The sequence below is a fragment of the Cervus elaphus genome, chromosome 18, assembly GCF_910594005.1.
Source record: "Cervus elaphus chromosome 18, mCerEla1.1, whole genome shotgun sequence".
In the NCBI taxonomy this organism is placed as follows: domain Eukaryota; kingdom Metazoa; phylum Chordata; class Mammalia; order Artiodactyla; family Cervidae; genus Cervus; species Cervus elaphus.
The window spans coordinates 84739367-84764042 of record NC_057832.1 but is presented as its reverse complement, the minus strand read 5'-3'; the positions used below and the strand labels follow the sequence as shown (position 1 = coordinate 84764042).

Below are 24676 nucleotides of genomic sequence, written 5' to 3'. Positions count from 1 at the left end.
CGGCAGACGCTTATGATGTGTTTTATTCGTGCATTTAAATTATAACCTAAATACTTACAATGAAGAATCCAGGTGTTCTATTGCAATTAGAGATAGCTATCATATCAGCTTACCAATTATTCACATGATGCTAAAATGATTTCCATTGATTTGGAGGGAAGCACAGAAAAGGAGCAAAATAACTTTCATCAAAGATTATTTATGTAAAGCACCACATGAATTACTACTTTATTTAAAGAATATAATTGTTTAAAGGTGTACTGATATTAGATGACTATATTCATAAATGAACAAACAAAAAAGTTTCATAAGTGTTTTAACTACTTAAATCTTATTGTTCATTAGGGTCATTTTTGAATGAGTGTCTCTGAAACTCTGAATCACTTCATTTGGAAGGGCAAACCACCCAAAGTGATAAAAAAAAAATTATCTTCTGAAGTTAAATCCTACATTCTCACTGAGGTATTAGAGTATATCTCTCCTTCAGTTTACTACCCAGCATTTCAAAAGCTAGAGATGCACAGTGGTTAACTGTGTCCCCTTGGAATTTGAAAACTTGCTCTAGCACATAGGTGCCAGTGATGGAGACATGTCACTTAATCCTCTACCCTCAGTCTCTTCTTAACTGAAACCAGATCACAATGTGGGCTCCACTGAGATGCTTCTCTGGACCAGGTAACATGGGCAGCGGGGCAGCTAGTGACTCCTGCTGACTCCAGCTCCCATCTGGTGGTCTTTTGATTCTGCTGGACAACTGTAATCCTCTACTTTGACCTCCTCAGTCAGTCACCAACACCTCAAAATAACCTCTTTGCTATTCAAATCTTTATTAATCCTGCCAGGATGGATCACTCACTCTTCTTTCCTATCCATTACCACCCATTGACACCTACTTTCCCTGTGGTTTTTTTTCTTCCTCCCCATTACGATAAGACCTTAGTTTCATGGGTGAGTGGGTGAAAATCTGGGTATAGTTTGAGAACTTGTGAAAAATGCATCAACTAATAAAATTGGCTTATTTACATGGGGCCCTTGGGGGGAATTCTTTGTGGGGAGCACTTCGATTTCTTGTGAAACTCTGAGCTCCTTTTCCAAAAAGGAACTGGTTTGACAGAACCTTTCTTATACCAGAGGTCATGCTAAGGCAAGATGTAAGCTCTCTCATAAGAGTGGAATTCTTTGCAATTAAAGAACTAGATGAACTGTGTTGAGACCCTCCTACATCTTTTCTCTCCAGAATTTCAAAATGCATTAACAAATGCTTCCATTTTCATCACTCAATAAAAACAAAACAATGCCAAAAAACAAAAACTTCTCATGGTTCCTGTTGTGTATATAGTAAAGTCAAAATTTCTAAGCACAATTTCCATAGTCCCCTAAGTCAGGCTCTAATCTAACTCTCCATCGTGGGCTAGTTTTTCCTTCCTCTGGTGTCTTCCACCTCCCTCAAAGGGCCTGTATTTTCTCCTACCCCCACCTTTCCTAGAATAGCTTCTCTCTTAAGGGCATTTCAGCCCATTTTAAAGGCTCAAATCAAATGCAAAGATTCAGTAATCTAGGAAGACTTTAGCATTTATTTTGCCTTGCTTTACTAGCATTTGTTTTTGTACCTCTAAGATATTTTTCCTTTATCGCTTGTATTCTACCACTACTGATGTCTGCCTACAATATCATAAGCTCCTTAGGGCAAGATCTATATCTTCTTTGTCTTTGTACCACTCTCCTGTCAGAGCCTGACCCTCTACTTTGAAGATAGGAAACAATGATCACTTTCAGACTGAACTAAAGATCTTTAGTTTGAATGAGTGTGACTTCCATTTATTTTCAACTCTGCCCAAGTTTTATTACTCTGCCATGGAAGGCAGGGCCATATTTGGTCAATTCATGGGCTGCTGTCTGACTCACACTACATAATAATTTAAGAGAATTTCCAAGGGATTTTCAGAGGCATTGTAACCTGAAAACTTCCTGATACATCACTGCTCTTGAACTTTTTTTACCTTAACTGATTCTACCACTAAGTAAGGAATTCGCTGCTTGCTTTGGGGAGAAATGTGAGCTCCCCAAAGGCACTAGACTCCCATTTAAATCATTTTAAAAACAATAAAAACAATCCTCTTTGAAAATAAAGACTGGAGTATATTTCCCAAGGGAAGTAAAGAGTTTCAGTATTTATATAGTAAACACAATGTGATTTTGGCACATTATAACAAAATCTAAGAAATCTTGAAGGTTCTGTTGCAGTGTGGAATTGTACAATTACACTTTTCCAGATATGGGGGACATGAAACTAGGGAATGTTGGAATTGGGAAAAGCTTGGAAATTAATGTAGAAACTAATATCCTTCTTAAGGTTAAGGATGCTTCTGAGAATCTGAGGAAAGCTCTTATAGACTCTTCCCAACATAGAAATGTGAATCTTTGCATATAATTTCAAACAGTTAATGGACCCTGAAGGACCTGTAGAGTCCAGATTGGAAACCCAAATAGCTCCTGAAAAACTAAAAACTCAAAGTGACATCAGAAACTGGCCATGAAGTCAAAAAGGCAAAAGGAGAGCAAGCACCCGCTCTTCAAGTGGTCAGGCTTCAAGGATCCAAAAAACGGGTCACAACTCACTGTGACTGGGCCTTTGCCTGCCCCTAGCTGTGGTGTGAGGGTGAGTTAACTTGATTTTAAAGGTCCACGAGTTAAAAGGAAAACCTCCTCTCCCGATGACGCTGACCAAAGGAAAAACTTACTGCTTCCTCTGCGGTCCTCATGAGGGGCCATGATTCCTGTTTGGTCATGGCTATTCTCAGGGAGCCGTGGACCCACTGTCCTGGATTCATAAAGCCAGTCGCTGGGTTAGACGATAGAGGATGAGTTCTCAGAAAACCGAGTTCAGCAGACAGAAGTGAATCATAAGGAAACCACACGAGAAGAGGGAGGATGCAATGGTAGCCATCCTCATTCATTCTTTCTTTCTTCAACGAGTGCTTTTATTGGGCAGGTGTTCTGAATCAGGATGGCTCTAGGGCTGCATACCCAGTGGTGAAGCAAAACAGACATTGATCTCATGGGACTTATAATCTATTGAGAAAGACAAATGATAGACAGTTGTGACATTTTTAAGCCAAATATATAGCTGTAGGTTATATTATGGGCCACGGAGGACATGATCAGAATTCAGAGATAATGGAAGAGGGGTGTCAAGGATTTCATTGTAGATATTGAGTTTTGAGGCCACAAATGAAGATGTCAGGATGTCAAAGAAGCAGGTGGCTCTACTGACCAAAGCTCTGATGGGAGCTTTGCACTGGAGTTTTCTTGACGGGATGCAAGCAGGAGAGGAAGATAGCAGATGCAAGAAGAAGAGGCAGATGGCATTCTCACCCTCAGAGATCTCCCCACACCTAGGCCCCAGTGCCCTTGGGCTGGACCCAGGGGCACTTGGAGGCCCCTTAGACTAGTAGGTCTGCCTGAGATTTTCACAAACATGACAGAGGATGTCATGTCCCCTGAAGAGCCACCAAAACTCTCAGAAAACTCACATGTGGATGTGGTTTGAGCGTGGGGAGCAGTGGTAGGACTATTGCAGGGGGTGCTGCTTCCCCTGGCTGAGGAGGGCACCCTGCTGCCCTCATGGACTTGACTCTTTTCAGACTTCTTTTCCCCAGGAACCCTGGGAATAAAGAGTGACCCCTAAAATGTTCTCTCCTGTTTTCCCCAGGCAGGGAGACCAGGGGCATACCCAGATATGGGTCCCTTGGGGCAGCAGAGTGACTTGTCCCAGGGACATTGCCATTGGGAGAACACATCAGTTTGACAGTCCTTCATGGGACTGAAGTCAGTAAGCCAGAGGAGCAGGGTCCACAAGAGTCCTCCAGACAAGAGGGTGTTAGGCGGTGTCAGGATTTGAGGACAGCACTCAGGCACATGAAATCAAGGACACGGAGACACAGAAGGAGATGCAGCTGCTGGAGGAGGCGTGGTTCTCACAGCCCAGTTGGGCTTTCACCTGGTCCAATTTCCAAATCCCCCATCAGAGAAGCTACTATGAGTACCCCTGGGTTTTGGAAATAACATTTACCACAACAGTACTCTATCTATACTGACAGGTTGGACCACAGTGCGTTTCTCTGTTTAATTCTATTTTGTGTATCTTTGTCAAAGCCAAAAAGTTTCTCTTGTCTCCTTAAAAATACCCACACCAGAAGGTCAATTTCATTATATTTTCACCTGAAAGCAAGCAAGTTATGATGAAGATTTGGATTCACATTATTATAATCAGAGAGAGAAAAAAGTTATATCTGCAGTATTTTTATTCATCTTTTTTTAATCATCCATTAGAGGAAACTGATTAAAAGGTATACCAGATTACTCTTTATTAATTTCTTACAAGTACATGTGACTCTAAAAGCATCTCAAACATATAAGCAAAAAAAGTGAAACTAATAAAATATCAATCCTTAAGTCTTCCCAGATTTCTGCTGTATCTCTTTAAGAAAGAGAAAAAAACATCTAACTTCTTTGAAGCATGATTACAAGGGATGATTGTTGGCCATAGTGTTTGAAATTTTTGAATATTTGAATGTTAGAAAAACACATCACAGAGTTTATTTGATCAAAAGGAAAACTCATATTTATCTATAGACTTATTGGAATAACTGCCATGTTGGAGTTGAATGTTGTAAAAAAGTCAGAATGCATGTGTTGTAATTACACAGAGACAAACTGATGCCTGTGCTTGTATTGACGTGGGGGATTCTCCTGTATTCTGGGGCTGGACTCTCTCTGGACTCAGTATGGACTTAATTCATTTTCCATCAGGCATAAGGTTTCTCAAGAGACGTCCCCTCACTCTTTCCTCCCATGGCTTCTAAAACACCATGAGCCCACAGCGGCCCTTCCCAGCTCCACTCCCAACTGTGTGGCTCTCTAAGGACCTACCAGTGTTGTGCTCCTCAGCTCCTGTCCCCATGTGAGTCTGAGAAATACAGTTCCTAGACGAGCATCCTGGGAACCTATAATACGAACCTAACCTACCTCAAAATACTCTGGACACTAGAATATCACTGTTCAGCCCTACTGAAGGTGTAAAGGGGTTTGGAAAGGGATTCATTCCTTAGCTTTTATGTCAGCACGTAATTCTTATTTTCTTTCCCACATCTATCCTAGGGAGAAAATCCATTACATTCGGACTGAGGGTAATCATGGGCTTGAAAAGTTGTCCTGTGATGCAGATCTAGTCATTTTGCTGAGGTAAGGGGCTGAGCCTGAAACAATTCTGGAAAAGCAACTGGAGAAACTGCTCTGGGTGGTTCTCCACGACAGCCTGGACTAAAACACCCATTGTTTGTTCTAGAAGATTCTAGTGGCTGCGACTGAAGTAGGGCACCCGCCCTTACACCTGCTGTTCATTTCCTTCTTTACATGTATGACTGGGGTATCACAAGCTACATGTGGTCCTTGATGGAGACCTTGTTGTAGGACTAATTAGGGTTTAAAACAATAGGGAGAGTTTACATGTGAGGATGTGCCCATCTGAGTGAATCTAAGTGCTTTTGTTGTCTCATGAGAATCGTAATTGCTCTTACACTAATTCGTGAACATTCTCTCATGGACAGAGAACTAACTTAATTTTTTTTTACTTTGCAGTCTCTTTGAAGAAGAGATTATGTCCTATGTGCCCCTGCAGGCTGCCTTCCACCCTGGGTACAGCTTCTCTCCCCGCTGTTCACCCTGCTCCTCACCTCAGAACTCCCCAGGTACCTTGAGGTTCTGGCACCCTGTCTCCTGCTAGTGGCGACCTGTGTTTCCACTGGAAGAAGCGGCCCTCTCTCCCTTATTTCCTCTCAATTTTCTGATCATACACACACTAAGTTGGGTGTTGACACATTGCCACCTGTTTTAGTAATGCCCCCAAGCTATTACATGTTTTGCATTTTTAAATGATTTGGAAACATTTATTGTGAAACTAATATTTCATGATGTGAAAATTATAATGAGATTCATGTTTCATTGTCTATCAATGTGATTTACTGGAACCCAGCGATACCTGTTTATATATTTTTTTCTCATTTAAATTATTTATTTTAATTGGAGGCTAATTACTTTACAGTATTGTGGTGGTTTTTGCCATACATTGACATGAATGTTTATATATCTTTTGCGGCAACTTTCATGCTACAAACAGCAGAGCTGAATAGTAGTGACAGACACCATAGGACCCCCAACATCTAAAATATTTGCTATCTGACTCTTTACCAACAAAGTCTGTGGGCCCCTGCTCTAAATTGCTGTTTTTTTCTAAAGCGTATTCTCAAAGCATTTAAAAGGGAAGAGCTCTTTCTGGGACATTCTGCCTTATGAATCAGAATGTTATTAGTTACCAATTTGAGTATTTTTTTTTGTTAAGTTGTAAAGGAGTTGCTAGTTTCCATACTAACTAGGGACCACCTTTATATCCCCATGAAGATGTCTAAGAATTTTTTTAAATGATATGAAATCGTTCCCCTGAAGTTTTCTTAAAATGAATTTACTCATGATACTCTTTGTGGATATTTTCCATTCCAAATGAGGAAATGTATATTGAACTGTTTAGCGAAAAGAGAAGCTATTATTTCCTGGGTTCATCAAGATAATTAGCTTAAAACAAATTAAAACTCCCAAACAAGATCCAGATATTGAAAAATTTTCCCCTATTGTCTTGATTTGCATGTTGTCATGGATGTTTGTGGTAAACTCACATTTATTTTTATAACTGTAAAATTTGGTAAAGGAAGTTAGTTTTGAAAACTCTAGTAACGTCCTATCTCATAACCTCTAGAGTCAGAGTTCAAACTTTGCTTTTGAAGCCAGTGAGGAAATGGAGAAGAGAAACCAAATTTAGCAATATGCTCTATCCCCCAGAAGGGATGTCTCACTCAGCTGATGCCACTCAGTACTGCCATAGGTCTCGAATATCTCAGTTCAGTCATGTCTGACTCTTTGCGACCGCATGGACTGCAGCACACCAGGTCTCCCTGTCCATCACCAACGCCCAGAGTTTACTCAAACTCACGTCCTTCGAGTTGGTGATACCATCCAACCATCTCGTCCTCTGTCGTCCCCTTCTCCTTCTGCCTTCAATCTTTCCCAGCATCAGGGTCTTTTCCAAGGAGTCAGTTCTTAAAACTGGAATACCTTTTTGTTTGGTGTACCCCCATCATGTCATTCAGAACTATCTCCCAGAGGTAGTTTTGCTAATCTTAAAAGCTGTTTTTAAGTCAGTATCTCTTTGTTATCCCTTCCTCCACAAGTGTATCAGTGGCATTGTTGAGGAAATGTTCCATGAGTGCTCCCTCTGACATACAACATAACTAAGATGACATGCTTGGGAAAAGGAGAACTGGGAGCTTTGTCAGAGCCAGCATCAGCACAATCAGTTGTTTCTGGTGTGCATGGGATGACTTTCTTCTGGAGAGCAGAGCATTCCCATTTAGGGGACTTGTGTGTCTGCATGATGTCTGGTCCCAGTCTGATAATGTGTCTATGTGCATGCATTCTAAGTCGTGTCTGACTTTGCAACCTCATGGACTGTAGCCAGCCAGATTCCTCTGCCCAAGAGATTCTCTAGACAAAAATACTGAAGTGGGTTGCCATGCCCTCCTTCAGGGGATCTTCCTGACCCAGGGATCAAACCCATGTCTCTTAGGTCTCCTGCATTGGCAGGTGGGTCCTTTACCACAGAGCCACCTGGGAAGCCCCAGTGTGTCTACACTTTGGTCCAAACTTCCAGCACTAGAGTATGGTTTTGACATCATTACATGGTGAAGATACCATCTTGCAAATAGAAAAACTAAGGGAGTATAAAGAGTTATTTGCTAAATGAGAATTATTTGGGTAAGTTTTTTTTTTTAAAGGAATCAGCATTCCTAATAGCTGTCTGGTGTCAGACTTTACTGATACCATGAACTCAAACAATCATCCAATTTATGTATCAAAGTCCTTAATTCTTTACTCTCCTAGCTTTGATCACAGGATCTTAGAGTGTGTAATCCAAATATTTGATGCTAAATTTTACGATTCCCACATTTCTCGACCTTTATGACTTTTACCCGAGGCAACAGATAGTGACTCATGCATGCCAAAGCACCTCATGAAGCATAAATTATTAAAGAAATGCATAGTAGTGACCATGGGCATAGTGGTAGTACCAGCAGTGAGAAAGTCATCTTATAAAATACACTGAAATCTGCTAGAAGAAACTTATACTTGCACCTGCAGACTTGTATTCTAGTTTTACCTACATTCTGAAACCTGGCATTTAGGCAAAGACACTGTCCTCTTCAAGTGGTGGCTTGGTTCCTTCTTATAAGCCACTTATTCAGTTGACTTCTGTGACACCACAGTAGGCATTTCATCTATGTCTTTGGCCACCTCTGCAGACTCATCCTTCCCTTCCTACAATCCTCAAGACTCAGTGCCAGGTTTTATTCTCCTCTCTTTCAAACTATGTCTCTTTCCAGTCAAATATTCAGAGGTACCACCATCAAAGACCAAGCTTGTGATCTCCCCACAAGTTTGTGTTTCTTCCATTTGTCCCCATCTCAGTGAATGTCACCAAAGTCCATTCCATTATAATGTCTAAAACTCACCTTTACTTACTACCTATATCCAGTTCATTGCCTCCTAAACACATCTCCAATCTATCCTATTCTCATCTCTGCTGACGCCACCCTAGTCCAGTTTAGGTGGGCTGAATCCATTCTGGACCTCTCTGGTTTTCTCTCTACTGCGGAAAGACTGAGGTTTCTGTAACTCCAAATACATCATCTTGGCCCCTACACACTAACTTTCTGTGGTGTTTAACATTAAACAAAAGCATTTAATCATTTTAAAGGAGAATACCTTATCCTACTTGACCTGTCTCCTGCCCACCTCCCAAGCTTTGTTTCTCATCATTCTGGTCCTCACTCCCTGTTTCCACATAAACTGGAGCACCGCTTTCCATCCTGCCTCAGTACCTTTGCCCATGCTGGTGCTCTACCTGAAATCTTCTCCCAGCTCATCTCTTCTCTTAGCTAAGCAGAAGCCTTTCCTAACTCAGTCTAATTCATGCCTACTTACTCTTCACATGTTTCCCAAGGAAGCCTTCCTGAACTTGGCTAGAGTGTCCTGTGATCTCAGAGAACTGAGTTCTCTTCCTTCATGGGGAGCAATCGTCTCAACATGTAATTATATTCTCATTTCTGTGAGTTTGATGGTGTAAGTCTTCTCCAGATTATAAATTCAATATCTGGAACATAAACTAAACATTAGTTGTTACAGGAGCAAACTGTGATCCTAGCCATCTAGGAAACTTACAAAAGAATGTTATTTTTTCCAGTCCTTTTTTCATTGAAAGGTATATAAAGATAATAAAGCATTTACAAAGCATTCTAAGTGATACAAAAGCTCCTTCTATAAAGAGTAAGGAATTATTATTAATAATAATGTTCTTAATAATTTTGCTTTTATGGTACATGATAATCTAATATAAACCCCTAAATAATCTGTGCTCTAGTGGACAGGTATGTTTATATAAGCATCAAGGTCAATATAGTTGGAGAAGTATAATATACACATATATTACAATCTTGGTTGCTCCATTGTAGTTCCATTCACTTATAGCAACTTATAAGAGCCTAATTTGATTTATGTCATTTTCAAATATTTAAGTACAATTAAGCCAAGAAATATGCTCATCTAGATATTTTGAAGAGAGATACAATTTGAAATGGAGTGGAAGCTATAAGTATTTATTGTCATCAGAATTTATTTTTCTCTGCATCATATTATTTCTGGTTATTATCAAACTGACTGAGGGAGTGATAGGGAAACTTCTTGAAGGAGAAAAAGATGAGGACTTAGGATTGTGCCTCTGGTTGGGCCTCCCACTACCATTGCTCTCTGCATATTTGTTCTTCAGTAAAAAGCGATGACCTTCAGCCTTTGTGCTTCTCTCTGCAGGTTTACAGAGAGCCAGTGCAAGAGCCCCTTCACCCTATAGGAGAGACTTTGAGGCCAAGCTCCGCAATTTCTACCGAAAACTGGAAGCCAAAGGATTTGGTCAGGGTCCAGGGAAAATTAAGTGAGTGATTTAATTGAGCTCCACTGAGCTTGGCACCGAATTCAGTTGGAAGATGTTTCTATCGTTTTCTCCTCTATAACTTGGTAATATTTGTCTGGAGATCAGATTCCATGGTATGACATCAGTCATGGTCATGCAATTGAGGAAAGAAAAAGTTAGGAAGTTGGAAAGAAGAAAGGAGGTTAAGAAATTGGAAGGGGGGCAGGAAGAGAAGGTAAGGAGAGAGAGAAAGAACAGTAGATTTCAGACAAAACCATGTATAAAACCAATGGCAGGCCTTCTCAGAAAACAAGGAATCTCAAACTAAATAAAAATTCTTATGTTTCCCTTTACATATTTTTGGGACAATTTTAACTACTCACTAGTCAAAAAGCTTTGATTTGGGGATCTAAGTGAGAAGTTGTTTCTCCCTGCTATATGTTTACTATTTTCATCTTGAAAAGCTGAACCCAAATTCAGGAATTCAGCTTAAGAGATTCTTTTTAGAATTGATAAATATATATATATATATATATATATCCTGACAATAGTATAATATGGATGGAATGTGTCCCATTATAAACTAGTACATGTTGTCCTGGAGATTTTATCATTTTGAAAAGAGTGTCAGAGTAAGTCCATGGTTGAACTGCTGGAATCTGTACCTTGATGAAGAGTCTAGGGAGTAAGACCATCAGCCTGGGCCCCCACACCTCACCTAGAACACTCCCCAACATTGGAGCCCAAGCCCCAACTGCCCACCCACATGGCTTCTCATTTCTAGGCTCATCATTCGTCGAGACCACCTGTTGGAGGGAACCTTCAATCAGGTGATGGCCTATTCCCGGAAGGAGCTCCAGCGAAACAAGCTCTACATCACCTTTGTTGGAGAGGAGGGGTGAGCCATCAGCACTTTCATGTAGACACCTCAGTGTGGGTAGACCAGAGCCCCCAGGTCTTGGGTGATTTTCCTCAAGGAGCAGGGTGACTTTAAGCTTTTGCCCCAAGGTGGTGCTGATCATATCCTCCCAGGAGGCCTTTCTCTCCAGGTGTTGCCAATCTTTGAATTTCATGTTCTCCAAAAGCCTAAGATGATTGGCGTGTTCTAGAATCTGAGGTCACATGGTCAAAGTATAAGCCCAAAGTATAGACCAAGCTACTAGATCTTTACTTTTTCAGCATACACCCTGAAAGGTATCCCCTTGGTGTACCCACCCCTCTGAGTATCTGATCAAAGAACTCTTTCCCCAGGTGTGCACACATGTGACTGGTGGTGATGGTAGTGGTTGAGTTGCTAAGTCTTGCAGCCGCATGGACTATAGCCTGCCAGGCTCCTCTAACATGGGATTTACCAAGCAAGAATCTTAAAGTGGGCTGCCATTTCCTGCTCCAGGGGATCTTCCCAACCCAGGCGTCAAACCCAGGTCTTCGGCATTGCAGGCGGATTTTTTAATGACTGAGCCACCAGGGAAGCACATATATGACTATTTACCAAATTTTTCATGTAATTTCAGTGATTTCATAGCAAACCATCTCAACTGTGGAAAGCAAGCCCACCCAGGAGGGCATAGCAGGATGAACTTAGCAGAAAGTGTTTTCAATTCATGCGCATGCACACATGCACCATCACAGGAAATTCTTTTCTGTCTCCCATGATAAAGTCCAGCTGAGGACCAGCTGTATGTTTTACCCAATAGGTGTGATGTAATTGAGGAAGAAGTTTAAGGAACACTACCATAAATATTTAAGAACATCATCCTCAAACCAATCACTGCATCCTCATTTTCTTCAGCAAATTATACTTCCCTTGGGATCCATTGTAAAGAGCAGAGGCTGCCCTCTACTTTCCTGGCACTGACTCTGAAAAGGCAAGCCAGGTCCCGCATAGAGACAGGTCCCCCACCTCCCTCATGTAATGAACTTCCCGGGCCTCTGCTTCCTTTTGCAGCCTGGACTACAGTGGTCCTTCGAGAGAATTCTTCTTCCTTCTGTCTCAGGAGCTCTTTAACCCTTACTACGGACTCTTCGAGTACTCTGCCAATGACACCTACACCGTGCAGATCAGCCCCATGTCTGCCTTTGTAGAAAACCATCTCGAATGGTAAGAGCTTGAATTTTCACTTTCTCATGTTGGAAAGTTCTGGTCTTTCTCAGTCAGAAGTCAGTGGTATTCCTTGAGGACCATTGTGTTTGGAGCAGTGGCCCAATGTCATGAGGGGTGATGAGAGTAAGCGACAAAGCACTGGAAACAAAGTTCTCTGCTAGTTTTCACCCAGAATACAAAATGAATTACTAAAGATGCTGCAAATTTCTTATCAACTGCACATTGATGTAAGATACTACAGTTTTTCTTCGGAGGAGACACTGAGGTAAGTAGATATAGGTCCTGAGTGTTGATAATTCTACTAAAATCCTAAGCGTTCCCAGGGAGGGCTTCTTGAAGGTACTCATGGATTTGAGAGTCTCTAATCTTGGACTGATGGCTTTTGCACTGTGGCCATCAGCTTCTGCATCTTGCTTTAAAATAAGGCTTTTGGGTTAGATGATCTCTCAGCATCCTCCTGACTTAAAAGTACAACATGTCTTTGGTCCTCTCATCTTGAGGCAATTACCACTTACTGAAATGAGTAAGAAGATCAGTATCAGTCAATTCTGTGCACCTCTGTGGCTGAGATACCTCAGGTATGAGTGGAAGTCTCCAGAAAGCTGCATGGGAAAATTAGGATGCATGCACTTTCCTGTTTTGTCACCCTCACATGTGACTTGAAAAGTACCCCTGATTTCACTGCAGGAGCTCCTATCATCAGGAGGGAAATGAGTCCTGGGAACTGCTGACATGGTTCTTATCTGACATAACCTACTGATGATGTGTCGTGGGGCTGCTGGTGAAGGGAGCTTCTGGGATAACACCTGAGCACTGGGCTTACAGCCCAAATCCCCATAATTTGATTTCATAGTATCAGAACAACCCACCTCTGCTAAGGCTGCCAGCTACAGCCCACAACTTCTCTCTCCAAACACTCTCACCTCTGAGTTCTTCTTTTTCTTTAATTTTTTCAAGTTTATTTTATTGAAGTATAGTTGATTTAGAATGTTGTGTTAATGTCTACTTTACAATAAAGTGATTCAGTTATACATGTATATATATATATATATATATATTTTCATATTATTTTCCATTATGGTTTATCTTAGGATATTGAATGTAGTTCCCTGTGCAATATAGTTAGACCTTGTTGTTTATCCATTCTATATATAATAGTTTGCATCTGCTAATCCCAACTTCCCAACCCATCCCTCCTCCCCTGCTCTCCCACTTGGCAACCATTAAGTCTGTTCTCTTATGTCTGACTCTGTTTCTGTTTCAAAGGTAAGTTCATTTGTGTCTTATTTTAGATTCTCCATTTAAGTGATATCATATGGTATTTGTCTTTCTCTTTCTGACTTACTTCATTTAGTGTGATAATCTCTAGGTCCATCCAGGTTGCTGCAAATGGCATTATTTCTTTCTTTTTTGTGGTTGAGTAGTATTCCGTTGTGTATGTGTACCACATCTTTATCCGTTCATCTATTGATGGACATAGGTTGTTTCCATGTAATGGAGATTGTAAATAGTGTGGCTGTGAACATAAGGATTCATATATCTTTTCGGACATAAGGGTACATATGTCTTTTTGAATTATACTTTTGTCCAGATATATGCCCAGGAGTGGGGTTGCTGAATCATATGGTAACTCTATTTTTAGTATTTTGAGGAACCTCCATACTGTTCTCCATAGTGGTTGCATCAATTTACATTCCCACCAACAGTGTAGAAGGGTTCCCTTTTCACCACACTCCCTCCAGCATTTATTATTTGTAGACTTTTAAATGATGGTCATTCTGATCTGTGTAAGGTGGTACCTTATTGTAGTTTTGACTTGCATTTCTATAATACTTATCAATGTTGAGCATCCTTTCACGTGCCTACTGGCCATCTGTATGTCTTCCTTGGAGAAATGTCTCTCTTGATCTTCTGCCCATTTTTTTATTGCATTGTTTGCTTTTTTGTTATTGAGCTGTATGAGCTGTTTGTACATTTTGGAAATTAAGCCCTTATCAGCCACATCATTTGCAAATATTTTCTCCTAACCCATAGATTGTCTTTTGTTTTGTTTATGGTTTCCTTTGCTGTGCAAAAGCTTGTTAAGTTTGATTAGGTCCCATTTGTTTATTTTTCCTTTTATTTATCTTGCCTTGGGAGACACGTAAGAAAACGTTGGTCAATTTATGTCAGAGAATGTTTTGCCTATGCTCTCTTTTAGGAGTTTTATAGTGTCAAGTGTTATATTTGAGTCTTCAAGCCATTTTGAGTTTATTTTTTTTGTATGGTGTGAAGGAGTGATCTAACTTCACTGATTTGTATGAGTCAGCTCTTGAGCTGAGCAAGGCATGTGCCTGCTCAGGGCATGTGCTTCAAGTGTTTGGCACAAGTTAAGAAGCAAATGTTGTTGCATTTTGTTGCTTTTTGCCTTTGTTGTTTCTTTTCATGTAACTTACCAAATAAGTGGATGATGTAGCTTGGGAGGCAGAAACACAGCTGATGGTGTGGGCAGAGCAGGAAGTCCTTACAGAGAAGATTTAGGGCTAAGAATTGAAGACCAGCTCTAACTTAGTCACATTCAGGTAGGGTTCACTCAGACAGTGGAGAGTACCATACCCCCATGAAACAAGAATATATGTGGGACTTCCCTGGGTCCAGTGGTTAAGAATCCACCTGCTAAAGCAGGGGACATAGGTTTGTTCCTTGGTCTGGGAAGATTCCACATGCCTCAGGGCAACTAAGCCTATGCACAAAACTACTGAAGCCCAAGAGCTCTAGAGCTGACAAACCACAGCTACTGGGCTCATGTGCTGCAACTACTGAAGCCTGTGCACCCAGAGCTCATTGTTTTGCAACAAGAGAAGCCACCACAATGAGAAATGCACACAGCACAACTAGAGAGTAGCCCCCATTCACAACTAGGAAAAGCCCACATGCATCAATGAAGACCCAGCACAGCCAAAAATAAATAAATATATAAATAATTTTTTAAAGACTACAAATGTATGCAGATTATACTTCATATAATCCCCCAATTCTCTCAGTCTATGTGCATGAAATTTAAGATGGTGTCTTAGAGGTCATGAATTAGAGTTAGCAATCACTGAGGAAATACTTTTGCAAATATTACAGCATATAGGACTTTGGTGGGTATTGTGGGGATACATTCATTAACTGAACAGTTGTAAATCAAGTACATGCTGTGTGTTGGGAGAATACAAAAATGAAGTGAATGAGATTTCTTCCCTAAAAGGGAGAGAGCACATGAGTAAATCTGTAATTCCACTATAGTATCTTAAATGCCAAATTATACATACATAATACATGTGTGTGTGTAAGTCTGAGATACATATACAAGCCTGGGAATTGTATTAAATCATGAAGGAAAATGTCTCATTCAATTCAAGGCGGGGGATGGTGCAGTGGGGAATAAAACCAGGGAATCTCATAAAAAGAGGGAATAATTGTGCCATCTTTTTTTTGTTGTTGCTATTTTTTTTTTTTATGAAAAAGAGTGGATATATGTGCCAGTCTTAACTGATAGTTGAGTAGGAGACTCAACAGAGCAGAGGAGAAAAGTGTTTTGAGAAGCCAAGATTGGAAACAAGAATTGAAACGTACGAGAGGACATAGAGCCTTTGGCAAGCAGTGTAGGCAGATCAGAACAGAAAATGGCTTTGGGGGTTGTGGGAATGAGGCTGGAGACAAAGAGAGAGGCAGATGGTCTCATCCCATAAAGAGAATACTGTCATTGGGTTTGTGTTTTTAAAAAGTAAATCTTGCCATAGCATGGGGAAAATTTTGAGGATGAAAGGCTGGAAAGAGCTGAGACCAGCTCCAGAGCGGTTGATATGCCACAGGGGCAAACAGAATTCAAACTGAGGCAGAAGTGGGGTCTGAGAAAGGAGGGAACTAACCTTAAGAATGTCTCAGAGGGAGAGGAGACTCAGCTAGTTGTTTTACTGTTTGACCGTTGAGGTGAGAGGGAGAGAGAAATACAGAATAAGTCCAAGGTTTCTGGTTGCACCATGGGATGGGTTGGGACATTCACTGTGATGAGAATTACATGAAATAGATGATATTTAGAGGAAAGAGGAGGAATTCACTCTTTGACAGGTAGAAATTTCAGGTTCCATTATAAATACAGGTGGGTATATTAGTACATACCTGGATTATTGCCCTGGAAATCTGGGCTGGAAACTGAGATTGGGAAACACTAACACAGTCATGAAATTAAAAGACGCTTGCTCCTTGGAAGAAAAGCTATGACAAACATAGACAGCATATTAAAAAGCAGAGACTTTACATTGCTGACAAAGGTCTGTATAGTCAAAGCTATGTTTTTACAGTAGTCATGTATGGATGTGAGAGTTGGATGTAAAGAAGGCTAAGCATTGAAGAATTGATGCTTTTGAACTATGGTATTGGAGAAGACTCTTGAGAGTTCCCTGGACTGCAAGGAGATCCAACCAGTCCATCCTAAAGGAGATCAGTCCTGAATATTCATTGGAAGAACTGATGCTAAAGCTGAAGCTCCAATACTTTGGCCACCTGATGCGAAGATCCGACTCATTGGAAAAGACCCTGATGCTGGGGAAGATTGAGGGCAGGAGGAGAAGGGGCTGACAAAGGATGAGATGGTTGGATGGCATCACTGGCTCAACGGACTTGAGTTTGAGAAAGCTCCAGGAGTTGGTGAAGGACAGGGAAGCCTGGCGTGCTGCAGTCCATGGGGTTGCAAAGAGTCGGACACGACTGAGTAGCTGAACAGCAACAACAACACAGGCAGACTGGCTCAGGAGGAGGGAGGGGGGGAGGAGATGGGAGCTCACAGAGGTGGAGGATACTGATGAGTCCAGGATGGCCAGAGCCCCAGGTCCCTGGGGGAAGCTGAGAACGAGTGGCCAGAGTGCCCCAGCTTGGGAGGAATAGGACAGGGGTGGAGGTGCTCCAGTGAAGACCTGCTTGTGGGGAAGAAGGCAGTCCAAGAAGGCAGAAGCTGGAGGGGGTGTACGGACAGTAGAAGGGGGTCCCCAGGGATTCGGAGCACAGGATTGCGAGGACAGAGCTTAGGACATCAGGGGAGGAAGAACAGTCAGCTGACCACAGGAGCTGTGTTTGGATAGTGACAGAGGTTCATGAGGTTAAGTGCCCTCACTCAAGTGGTGTGAAGGGGACCGAGGGTTCTGGAGGAAACCTTGGGGTCAAGCACAGGAGTGACATAGGGAAGGCTACAGACAAAGGCCTGATGGAATGCACAGGAGACTCGCTGGCCTTCTGGCCAACTCATTACAACTTGAGAGTGTCCTCAACAGATGCCTTGCCAGCTGCCTAGACCCTGTTCTCAGGCTGGCTCTTGTCCCCGCACATCTCCGGCTGGATGAGGCTGTGTCAATGTGTCAATTACACCTGAGAACCTGGAGGAAGGAAACCACAGAGATGTAAGAATTAGCAAAGTTCTCTGGATGGATCCTTTATAAAAGTCAAAGGTGTGAAAAAGTCTGGCCCAGAGGGCTAGTCACCTGCTGTCTTTGCAAAGGAAAGGACTTGAGGACTTTCACCCACTGCTGTTCCTACATTGAAAATACTGCTGTGTAGCCCAGAAGCAAAATGGCAGGGAACTTTCTGAGCAACTAGCACTCTGAACAGAGCTCAGGCAGGTGAGAGTTCACATTGAGTGGTGGGTTGTTATGAAGTGATCTGGGACCTCCTCTCTGCTCTGAGGCTCTGACTCTGAACCTCAGTCTCCTAAGACCCTGAATGACAGAAAAGCCTAAATGCAAAGCCAGTACTGGTCCCAGATTGTACCATGACCCTCACACAGGATGGGACTCGTGTTTCATTAGCGCCTGAGAACTCCTAGGGGAGGGAGGAGGTCATAACTAGTGGACAGAACTTGAGCCACCGGGGCCGAGTCTGCTTTAACTTCGAAAAGGAAGCCCTGCTGGGCTGTGGGTGTTTGAACCAGATGGTAACGCTGCAGTTATTCCTTCTGGATGTTTTCCTGTGAGCCATTCTGCACCCCAGGGCAAGTGGTTTTACCAAGAAAAGTGAGGGCACCCAAGTGCTGGGCCGTTTTAACAAAAGTGCACCCAGGAAGGTTCAACACCCGAATGAAGTCACTCCAGGCCTTGCATCAAGTGTGGGCGGCAAGTGGGTGCTGAGACCCCTGCTGGAGGCTTTGTCACTGTGACTCCTGCAGTGGGGGCAGGGGTGGAACGGTGCCACTGAGGAACCCTGAACCCTGAGTTCTCAGATCTGAACCCCAGATCTCAGATCTGGCCCAGCCAGGCGGCGCTGACCCATTGGCCGGGTGAGCGGCGCTGTGGCTGATCTCAGATATAGGCACCTGGGCCCCTTCCCTCCCTCACTCCCCAGGACACTTCGTCCACACTTACTATGACCAACACATCACTCATAAGAAAACAGAGACCAAAAGGTTACAGGGCTCGTCACAGTCAGAGCCTTGACCTCATAAAGCTGGAAATTGTCCCTAACACAGGATGGGCCAGGACGGGAGTCTGCCTGGAAGAGAAGTGACTCCTGCCCTCTGCCTTCTCTTCCCTCGGCAGACAGGCCTATAGGCCAGAAATAAACAGAGAGAAAATCAATCAGCTTTACAGGATTAAACATCACCCTGGATGGAAACATTGCTTGGGTGTGGCTGGAAAAGGCTTCTTTCAAGGGTCATTTTTAAAATTATTATTCAAGTCCTTTGTCTTTTCACTGGCCTTCTTCTGTGTCCCACACTCTGTTTTCTCTGCGTCCCCCTGGAGAGTAAGCGCCATGAAAGCAGAGATGAGTGTCTTATTTTACTCTAGCACAGGCCTGGCACTTAAGGTGTTCCAAAGAGTATTTCACTGAAGTTTGGGTGCATGAGTAAACCTTGTTTCACAAGCCACATGAGCCACTTCCTCAGGGCCATTAAGACAGAGGGCTCATATAATCCAGGGGCTGTTAATTGCTCAAAGGTCACACTTTCATTTGTCATCTGTGGTTGTAACTCCCTTACAATGTCAGCAACAAACGCACATGTCCCCTGGGAGCTTTGCACTCAGCTCTGCCCGATGCCCACACTCTACTTATTACTGACACAAGGTCACCCTACACACCCTGCACCTGCGCTATGGGCCTCCGCCAGTCACCTCCAGGCCAGGCAGTACCCCAGAGATGGGCAAAGAGGCCTCTGACCCCAGGTCCTTCCCCTGCTAGCTCCTCCCTGACTGTAGCTACTGGAAATTCTCTGCTTCCTGCTTGCTGTGCGTGGGCTTTGCATATGCTGGGATGCAGCCTGGAAATCAAAAGCCTCATATCAGCCATGGGGTTTCTACCTCCTTCCCTCTGTTTCTAGTGAAGTGCTGAGAGATACTAACATGAATAAATATGGTGAAGATTCTATACACACATAATAAGTAAACTGAAAAAAAAATCTATTTTTTTGATCTTCAGCCTAAAAGGACTTTCAATTGTTTCATTACGTATTTGTATTACCCAGTTTGGTTGTATGGACCCTGCTTTGGCCCTAGTCCCAGTGGCACGGAAGGAAGGTTCTTTTTCCCCTTCCCTTTGGTTAGAGCAGCCAAATAACGAAACTGAAGCTGAGATTGATACAGCGCAAGCTTTATTCAATAACCAAAGAATGGAGAAGCAAGGACTAAGTTCACAGGTCAACTTCTCACCCACCAGATGGGAGGGATTTAATTTTTAGGAGTAAAGACAAAGGGAGAAGGAATGAGGCTAATGATGAGGAGACCTATGCTTTAGTCTACTGGGGAAGGGGCAAGGCTTTTTCAAGGGAGTGTGATGCCACACCCCTAACCTTTTTTGATACTTAATGTCCAGTCATGATCAAGGGTAGGTGTGTCATTTAATATGCTAATATAGTAAATATCAGTGTCTGATGAGACCCGGGGTCTGTCAGAGGTCAGATTCATTGCCATCTTGTTCCCAACTGGTGTTTTTATTCGTAGCTATCTTTCTTATCTCTGGACCCTTTAACTTAAAGGTTTATGTTAAGTCCTGCTAAAGTGGGAATTGATGGGTTTTGAGCAAAAACCGGGAGCAACTCTAGCAACATTTGTACCACAGAATTTCCAAGTTGATAAGGACACTGTTAAAATGTGCAAGGCTAACATTCATGCCGAGTAAGAGAGAGGAGGTGGAGCTGGAACCCCGTTGGGCCTCCCATAGGAACTGTGGTCCATGTGGACACAGCCCTGCCCACCCTAAGTCAGGCAGAGAAAGGCCAGGAAGGAGCACAGTGTCCTTCTTCCACCCACCAGTCCCACTGGCCAAGCCAACCATGAACCAGAGGGCAAGGAATCGCTAACTATTGCAGCAATAATGGCCTATCCCCAGGTTCACATAGTGGAACAGAAAATGGTGGGAAACCCAAGAGGAGTGCAGGACAAGGATTAAAAATCTCTGAAAGCGCCTCTACAATTCAGGACTTTCAGTTCATTCACTAAAAATATTACCATATCCTTAACAGTATGTGTCCATTGTATGTGTCTTTGACCCAGAAATCTTAAAGTAATATTCCAAATTCCTTATCTTTATTCTTTGATTATGATTTCCATTTGTATATTAATGAGGTACTCGTGCTGATCTTTTTATCCTTTTAATCATCATTGTATGCTGATTTTATGTCTCTCAAGATACAGAAGTGAATATAAAGCTAAACAATAAAACATTCATTGAAAACTTGTTAAACATGCCAAGCACTATTCTAGACACTTCCAACAGCCCTATAACCCAGGGCTATAGGATAAACCCAAGCTATAGAAGAAAATAAGGTGCAAACATTAGCAAACTCACAGAGATAATCACAGACCAAGCTGGGGCTGGAACCCAGAAAACCTGACTTCAGTATCAGGGTCTAGCCCCCTCTATTTCCCCTCTGAGCAAATTGCAATACAATGTGATAAACGCTATCTGTACTTCTATTATAGCACTTAGCACGTTACACAGTTATCAGTATTAGGTATAAGGAGCTTTAAAAATGAGTGAGAATAGTTGGCTGGCAGAGGTGGGGAAACAAAACTTCCAGGGAGAGGGCCCGAAATTCACAGAGGGATGGCAGGTGAACAAACACATGTCAGTTGTGTTTGACTGCAAAAGAGAAAAGAAAAGCTGTAAAGGCTTCTTGCACCAGAGAGGGAAGGGCATTTAATGGCATCTAGGGACTTTGGGTTTTATCATGAACATGTCAGTGTGTTTTTTAGGGGAAAGAATGTCTTGAGTAGGTCTGTATTCTAGAAAGTCAACTCTGGATATAAGTAGATGAATTGGAGTAGAAATTGGAGGTGTCAGATTTAAGTGGCAGTTCTTTGAAATAATTGTTTGAAAAGAGGATAAAGAATCAAACTAGGGTAAAAGCAGTGGGAATGAAAAGTTATTTCAGAAGAATGAAAAAATGAGCAAAATTTAGTGATGGACTATAGACAGTGGGTGGAGAAGGAAATGGCAGCCCACTCCAGTATTCTTGCCTGGAGAATTCCATGGACAAGGGAGCCTGGCAGGCTACAGTCCATGGGGTCACAAGAGTCTGACACAACTTAGCAACTAAACCACCATCACCACCATAGACAGTAGGGGTGTTCATTATATTAAATGTCCCACTTGCATAAAATGATACATACAAAAATACCAGGTAAGAAGTTCTCATCTATTTTGAATGGAGATATAAAAAACAAAACTGTAAATGTGGAAAGCTCCAAACTTACTTTTATGTCTAATAAATTATGAATAGTACACAATGCATGTGTTTTCAAATCTTTATGCCTGGATAGGAAAAATTCATGTTTCAGCTGAAACATCTCCTCTAAGTGCCTTCCCTGAGCACTCAATTTAAAACAGCCCAGCCAGTTATAATTCTCCAGCTTAACTTCTTGACTCATTATATCGACAGAACTTACCAATCCCTGAAATAAAGTATATTTTAGATTTATATTGTACAGTTGTAACTCCTTACTATTTGTCTTACTATTTATTACTTACTAACTCCTTACTATTTATTTAAGAGAACAAGGTCTTGCTTTCCTAGTTATAGACTTTGCACTCAATAAATATGTGTGGAAGGAAGAAAAGAAACAAAGGACGGGGGGCGGGAGAGGGAAGATGGGAGGATGAATGGATGAGTAGATGAGTGGATGGGTGGGTGGGTGGATGGATGGGTAGATGAGTGGGTGGATGGATGAATGAATGGATGGATGGGTAGATAGATGGATGGATGGATGGGTGGATGGATGGATGGATGAATGGGTGGGTGGATAGATGGGTAGGTGGATGAATGGATGGGTAGAGGGGTGGGTGGGTAGGTGGATCAATGGATGGATAGAAGGAATAATACTCAATTCAAACTCCTTGGTTGTGAGAGTTTCAATCTCATTTCAATTTTTAGTTCAGAATATTTGGGATTCAGAAAAATGTCGATCATTGTTGAATGTCAATTAAATTTCTACTCATTGTTCTCTCTCAAACCACCACTGAAAATTCTTTATCTGTCTCAATGATTCTGAGTACCACTTTTCCCAGAGCAAATCTAAGATGCACTAAACGACTGAAAAAGGTGAACTCTTTTGAGTAAGAGTGCCAGAGTGTCAACATGCACTGTTCGTTAATGTGTCATTTTAAGACGTCGTTGTGATATGAGTCATTCTTGACATAATTGTCAGTGTGAGAAGAACTTTCAGAAGCCAGAGTTAGAGATCTGATGTTGTTTAATCAGTTTCTGTGCAACCACCAGAAGGTCCGAGTGTTCATTTCATGTTAGTGATGGGTGACAAATTTAACCTATCAGTATCATAAGCAGAAATTCTGGGCCCTCTCAAGCCAGAATTTCCGAGAACCTCTCCTAACTGTGAAGCAGGCTCCTCCCTGTCCTTCTGCCCCTGCCATGCCCTCTCCCTTTCCAAGCAGACACAACCTGGGTGGCAGAAATCTGTTTTCAGGTCTTTAGCAAGAGGAGGTGGAGGCGGGAGGGAGGCCTCTTGGAGCATGTTTAGAGTTTGGCCAAGTGGGTATTAAGTGTAATTGTAGAGTTTTATGGAACTTAAGAAGTCCTGGATAACACACTTTAAATATCCCTTGCTACATCTGCAGAGCCTGAATTAGTAGGTAGAAACCACAGTATCATGAGATTCCACTGAATGTGTCCTGGCCCTTCAGCCCCCAAAGGCCACTCCTGGAAGAATAGCTCAGTGTGTCTTGTTCGTTTGAGTCATGGGTCAGATAAGCTCCCCCACCCCCACGCGATCCCAGCAGCAGCCCCTGTGTTCCTTCTTAGGCACCTACAAGAGCTTCCCTGGTCCCAGCCCTGGCTGAATCTAAGCAGCCTTCCTAGCAATGCCCTAGAGAAGCTCAGTGCACACATTAGTTGAGACGTCACCATAAAATATGCATGTCTGATTGTGACTGTGTCTGCTTTTTAACCCAGTTTTCTTCAGAACTTGTAAGAAACCTCTAGTAAAGCTTTCAAAACTATTAAAGAGAACACTCTTTTTCAACACTTGCATTATGCAGAAAAAGACCTAAGGTTGTGTGAGATTTATATGACAAAGATGGCACTTTAATTCAGTTGGAAAAGAATGGACTGCTCAGTTAATGATGCCAAAACAGCTGACTGTGTAAACAAAGAGGGAAAAAAAAAAGGTTAAATTCCTCTCTAGTTTAAAGCACATGTAAAAATATGACAGTAAAATTTATTCAAGAAACTCTAGAGAACTTTCTATATATTCTAGAACAAACATTTTTGGAAATAGAAAACAAACTTGAGAAATTTTGAATAGGAGAGACTTTTTCGGTCAAGATTTGAACCCTAGAGTCTGTAAAAGATATATTTAAATGTATAAAAATGAAAATAGTTTTTATGGCAAAAAAACACCACAAAGGCAAAAGGTAAGTTTTGATTTTGAAAAATAATCTTTGTAAATCAGAAAAATCAGAGATTGAAAATCTGTAATATAGATTTAAAAGAGCTCTTCTAATGTGGAAAGAAGAGAGGAACAACACGAGAAAAATCAGCAAAGAAAATTTAAAAAACTGTTCAGAGAAGAAAAAATCCAAATAATCAACAAACCCATGAAAAGAATTTCAACTTTACCATGGACAAATAAAATGACAATGATGTATCACTTTATAATAATCAAATTAGCAAAAATTACAAAGAATTGTATCTTTTCAAGGGGATATGGGTGAAAGATTATTCTCTTGCATTTCCAGTAGAAACATGACTTTTGGTAGCCTTTTTTTCAAAGCACAATCAATGATATATACTAAAACTTTTAAACCCATATACCCTTTGGCCCATGATTCTATCTCGTAGAAATAAAAGAGCTGCTATAAGGACTCTTATAATAAAAGTTAATATTTATTGAGCCTTTATTAGGGACCAGGTTTCTTTGTAAAGGCTTTGCATGAGCTGCACATGCTGTTATCATCCCCCTATTTAATAAATGAGGAAACTGATACCCATACAGGTTCAGTACTTGCCCAAGGTAACACAGCTGGTAAATGGA

General features: G+C 41.8%; 1 protein-coding gene across 4 annotated transcripts in view; it reads left to right on the top strand.

Annotated features, from left to right (window-relative positions):
- The window catches only part of HECW1 (HECT, C2 and WW domain containing E3 ubiquitin protein ligase 1), a 443378-nt gene that overhangs the window by 373106 nt on the left and 45596 nt on the right, over positions 1–24676 (top strand). For all 4 annotated transcript variants that reach the window (XM_043873248.1, XM_043873250.1, XM_043873249.1 and 1 more), the window contains 5 exons: positions 5161–5244; positions 5641–5750; positions 9976–10096; positions 10860–10973; positions 12024–12176. In XM_043873248.1, coding sequence (XP_043729183.1) covers positions 5161–5244; positions 5641–5750; positions 9976–10096; positions 10860–10973; positions 12024–12176 — 582 coding nt within the window. The remainder of the gene's footprint in view (positions 1–5160; positions 5245–5640; positions 5751–9975; positions 10097–10859; positions 10974–12023; positions 12177–24676) is intronic.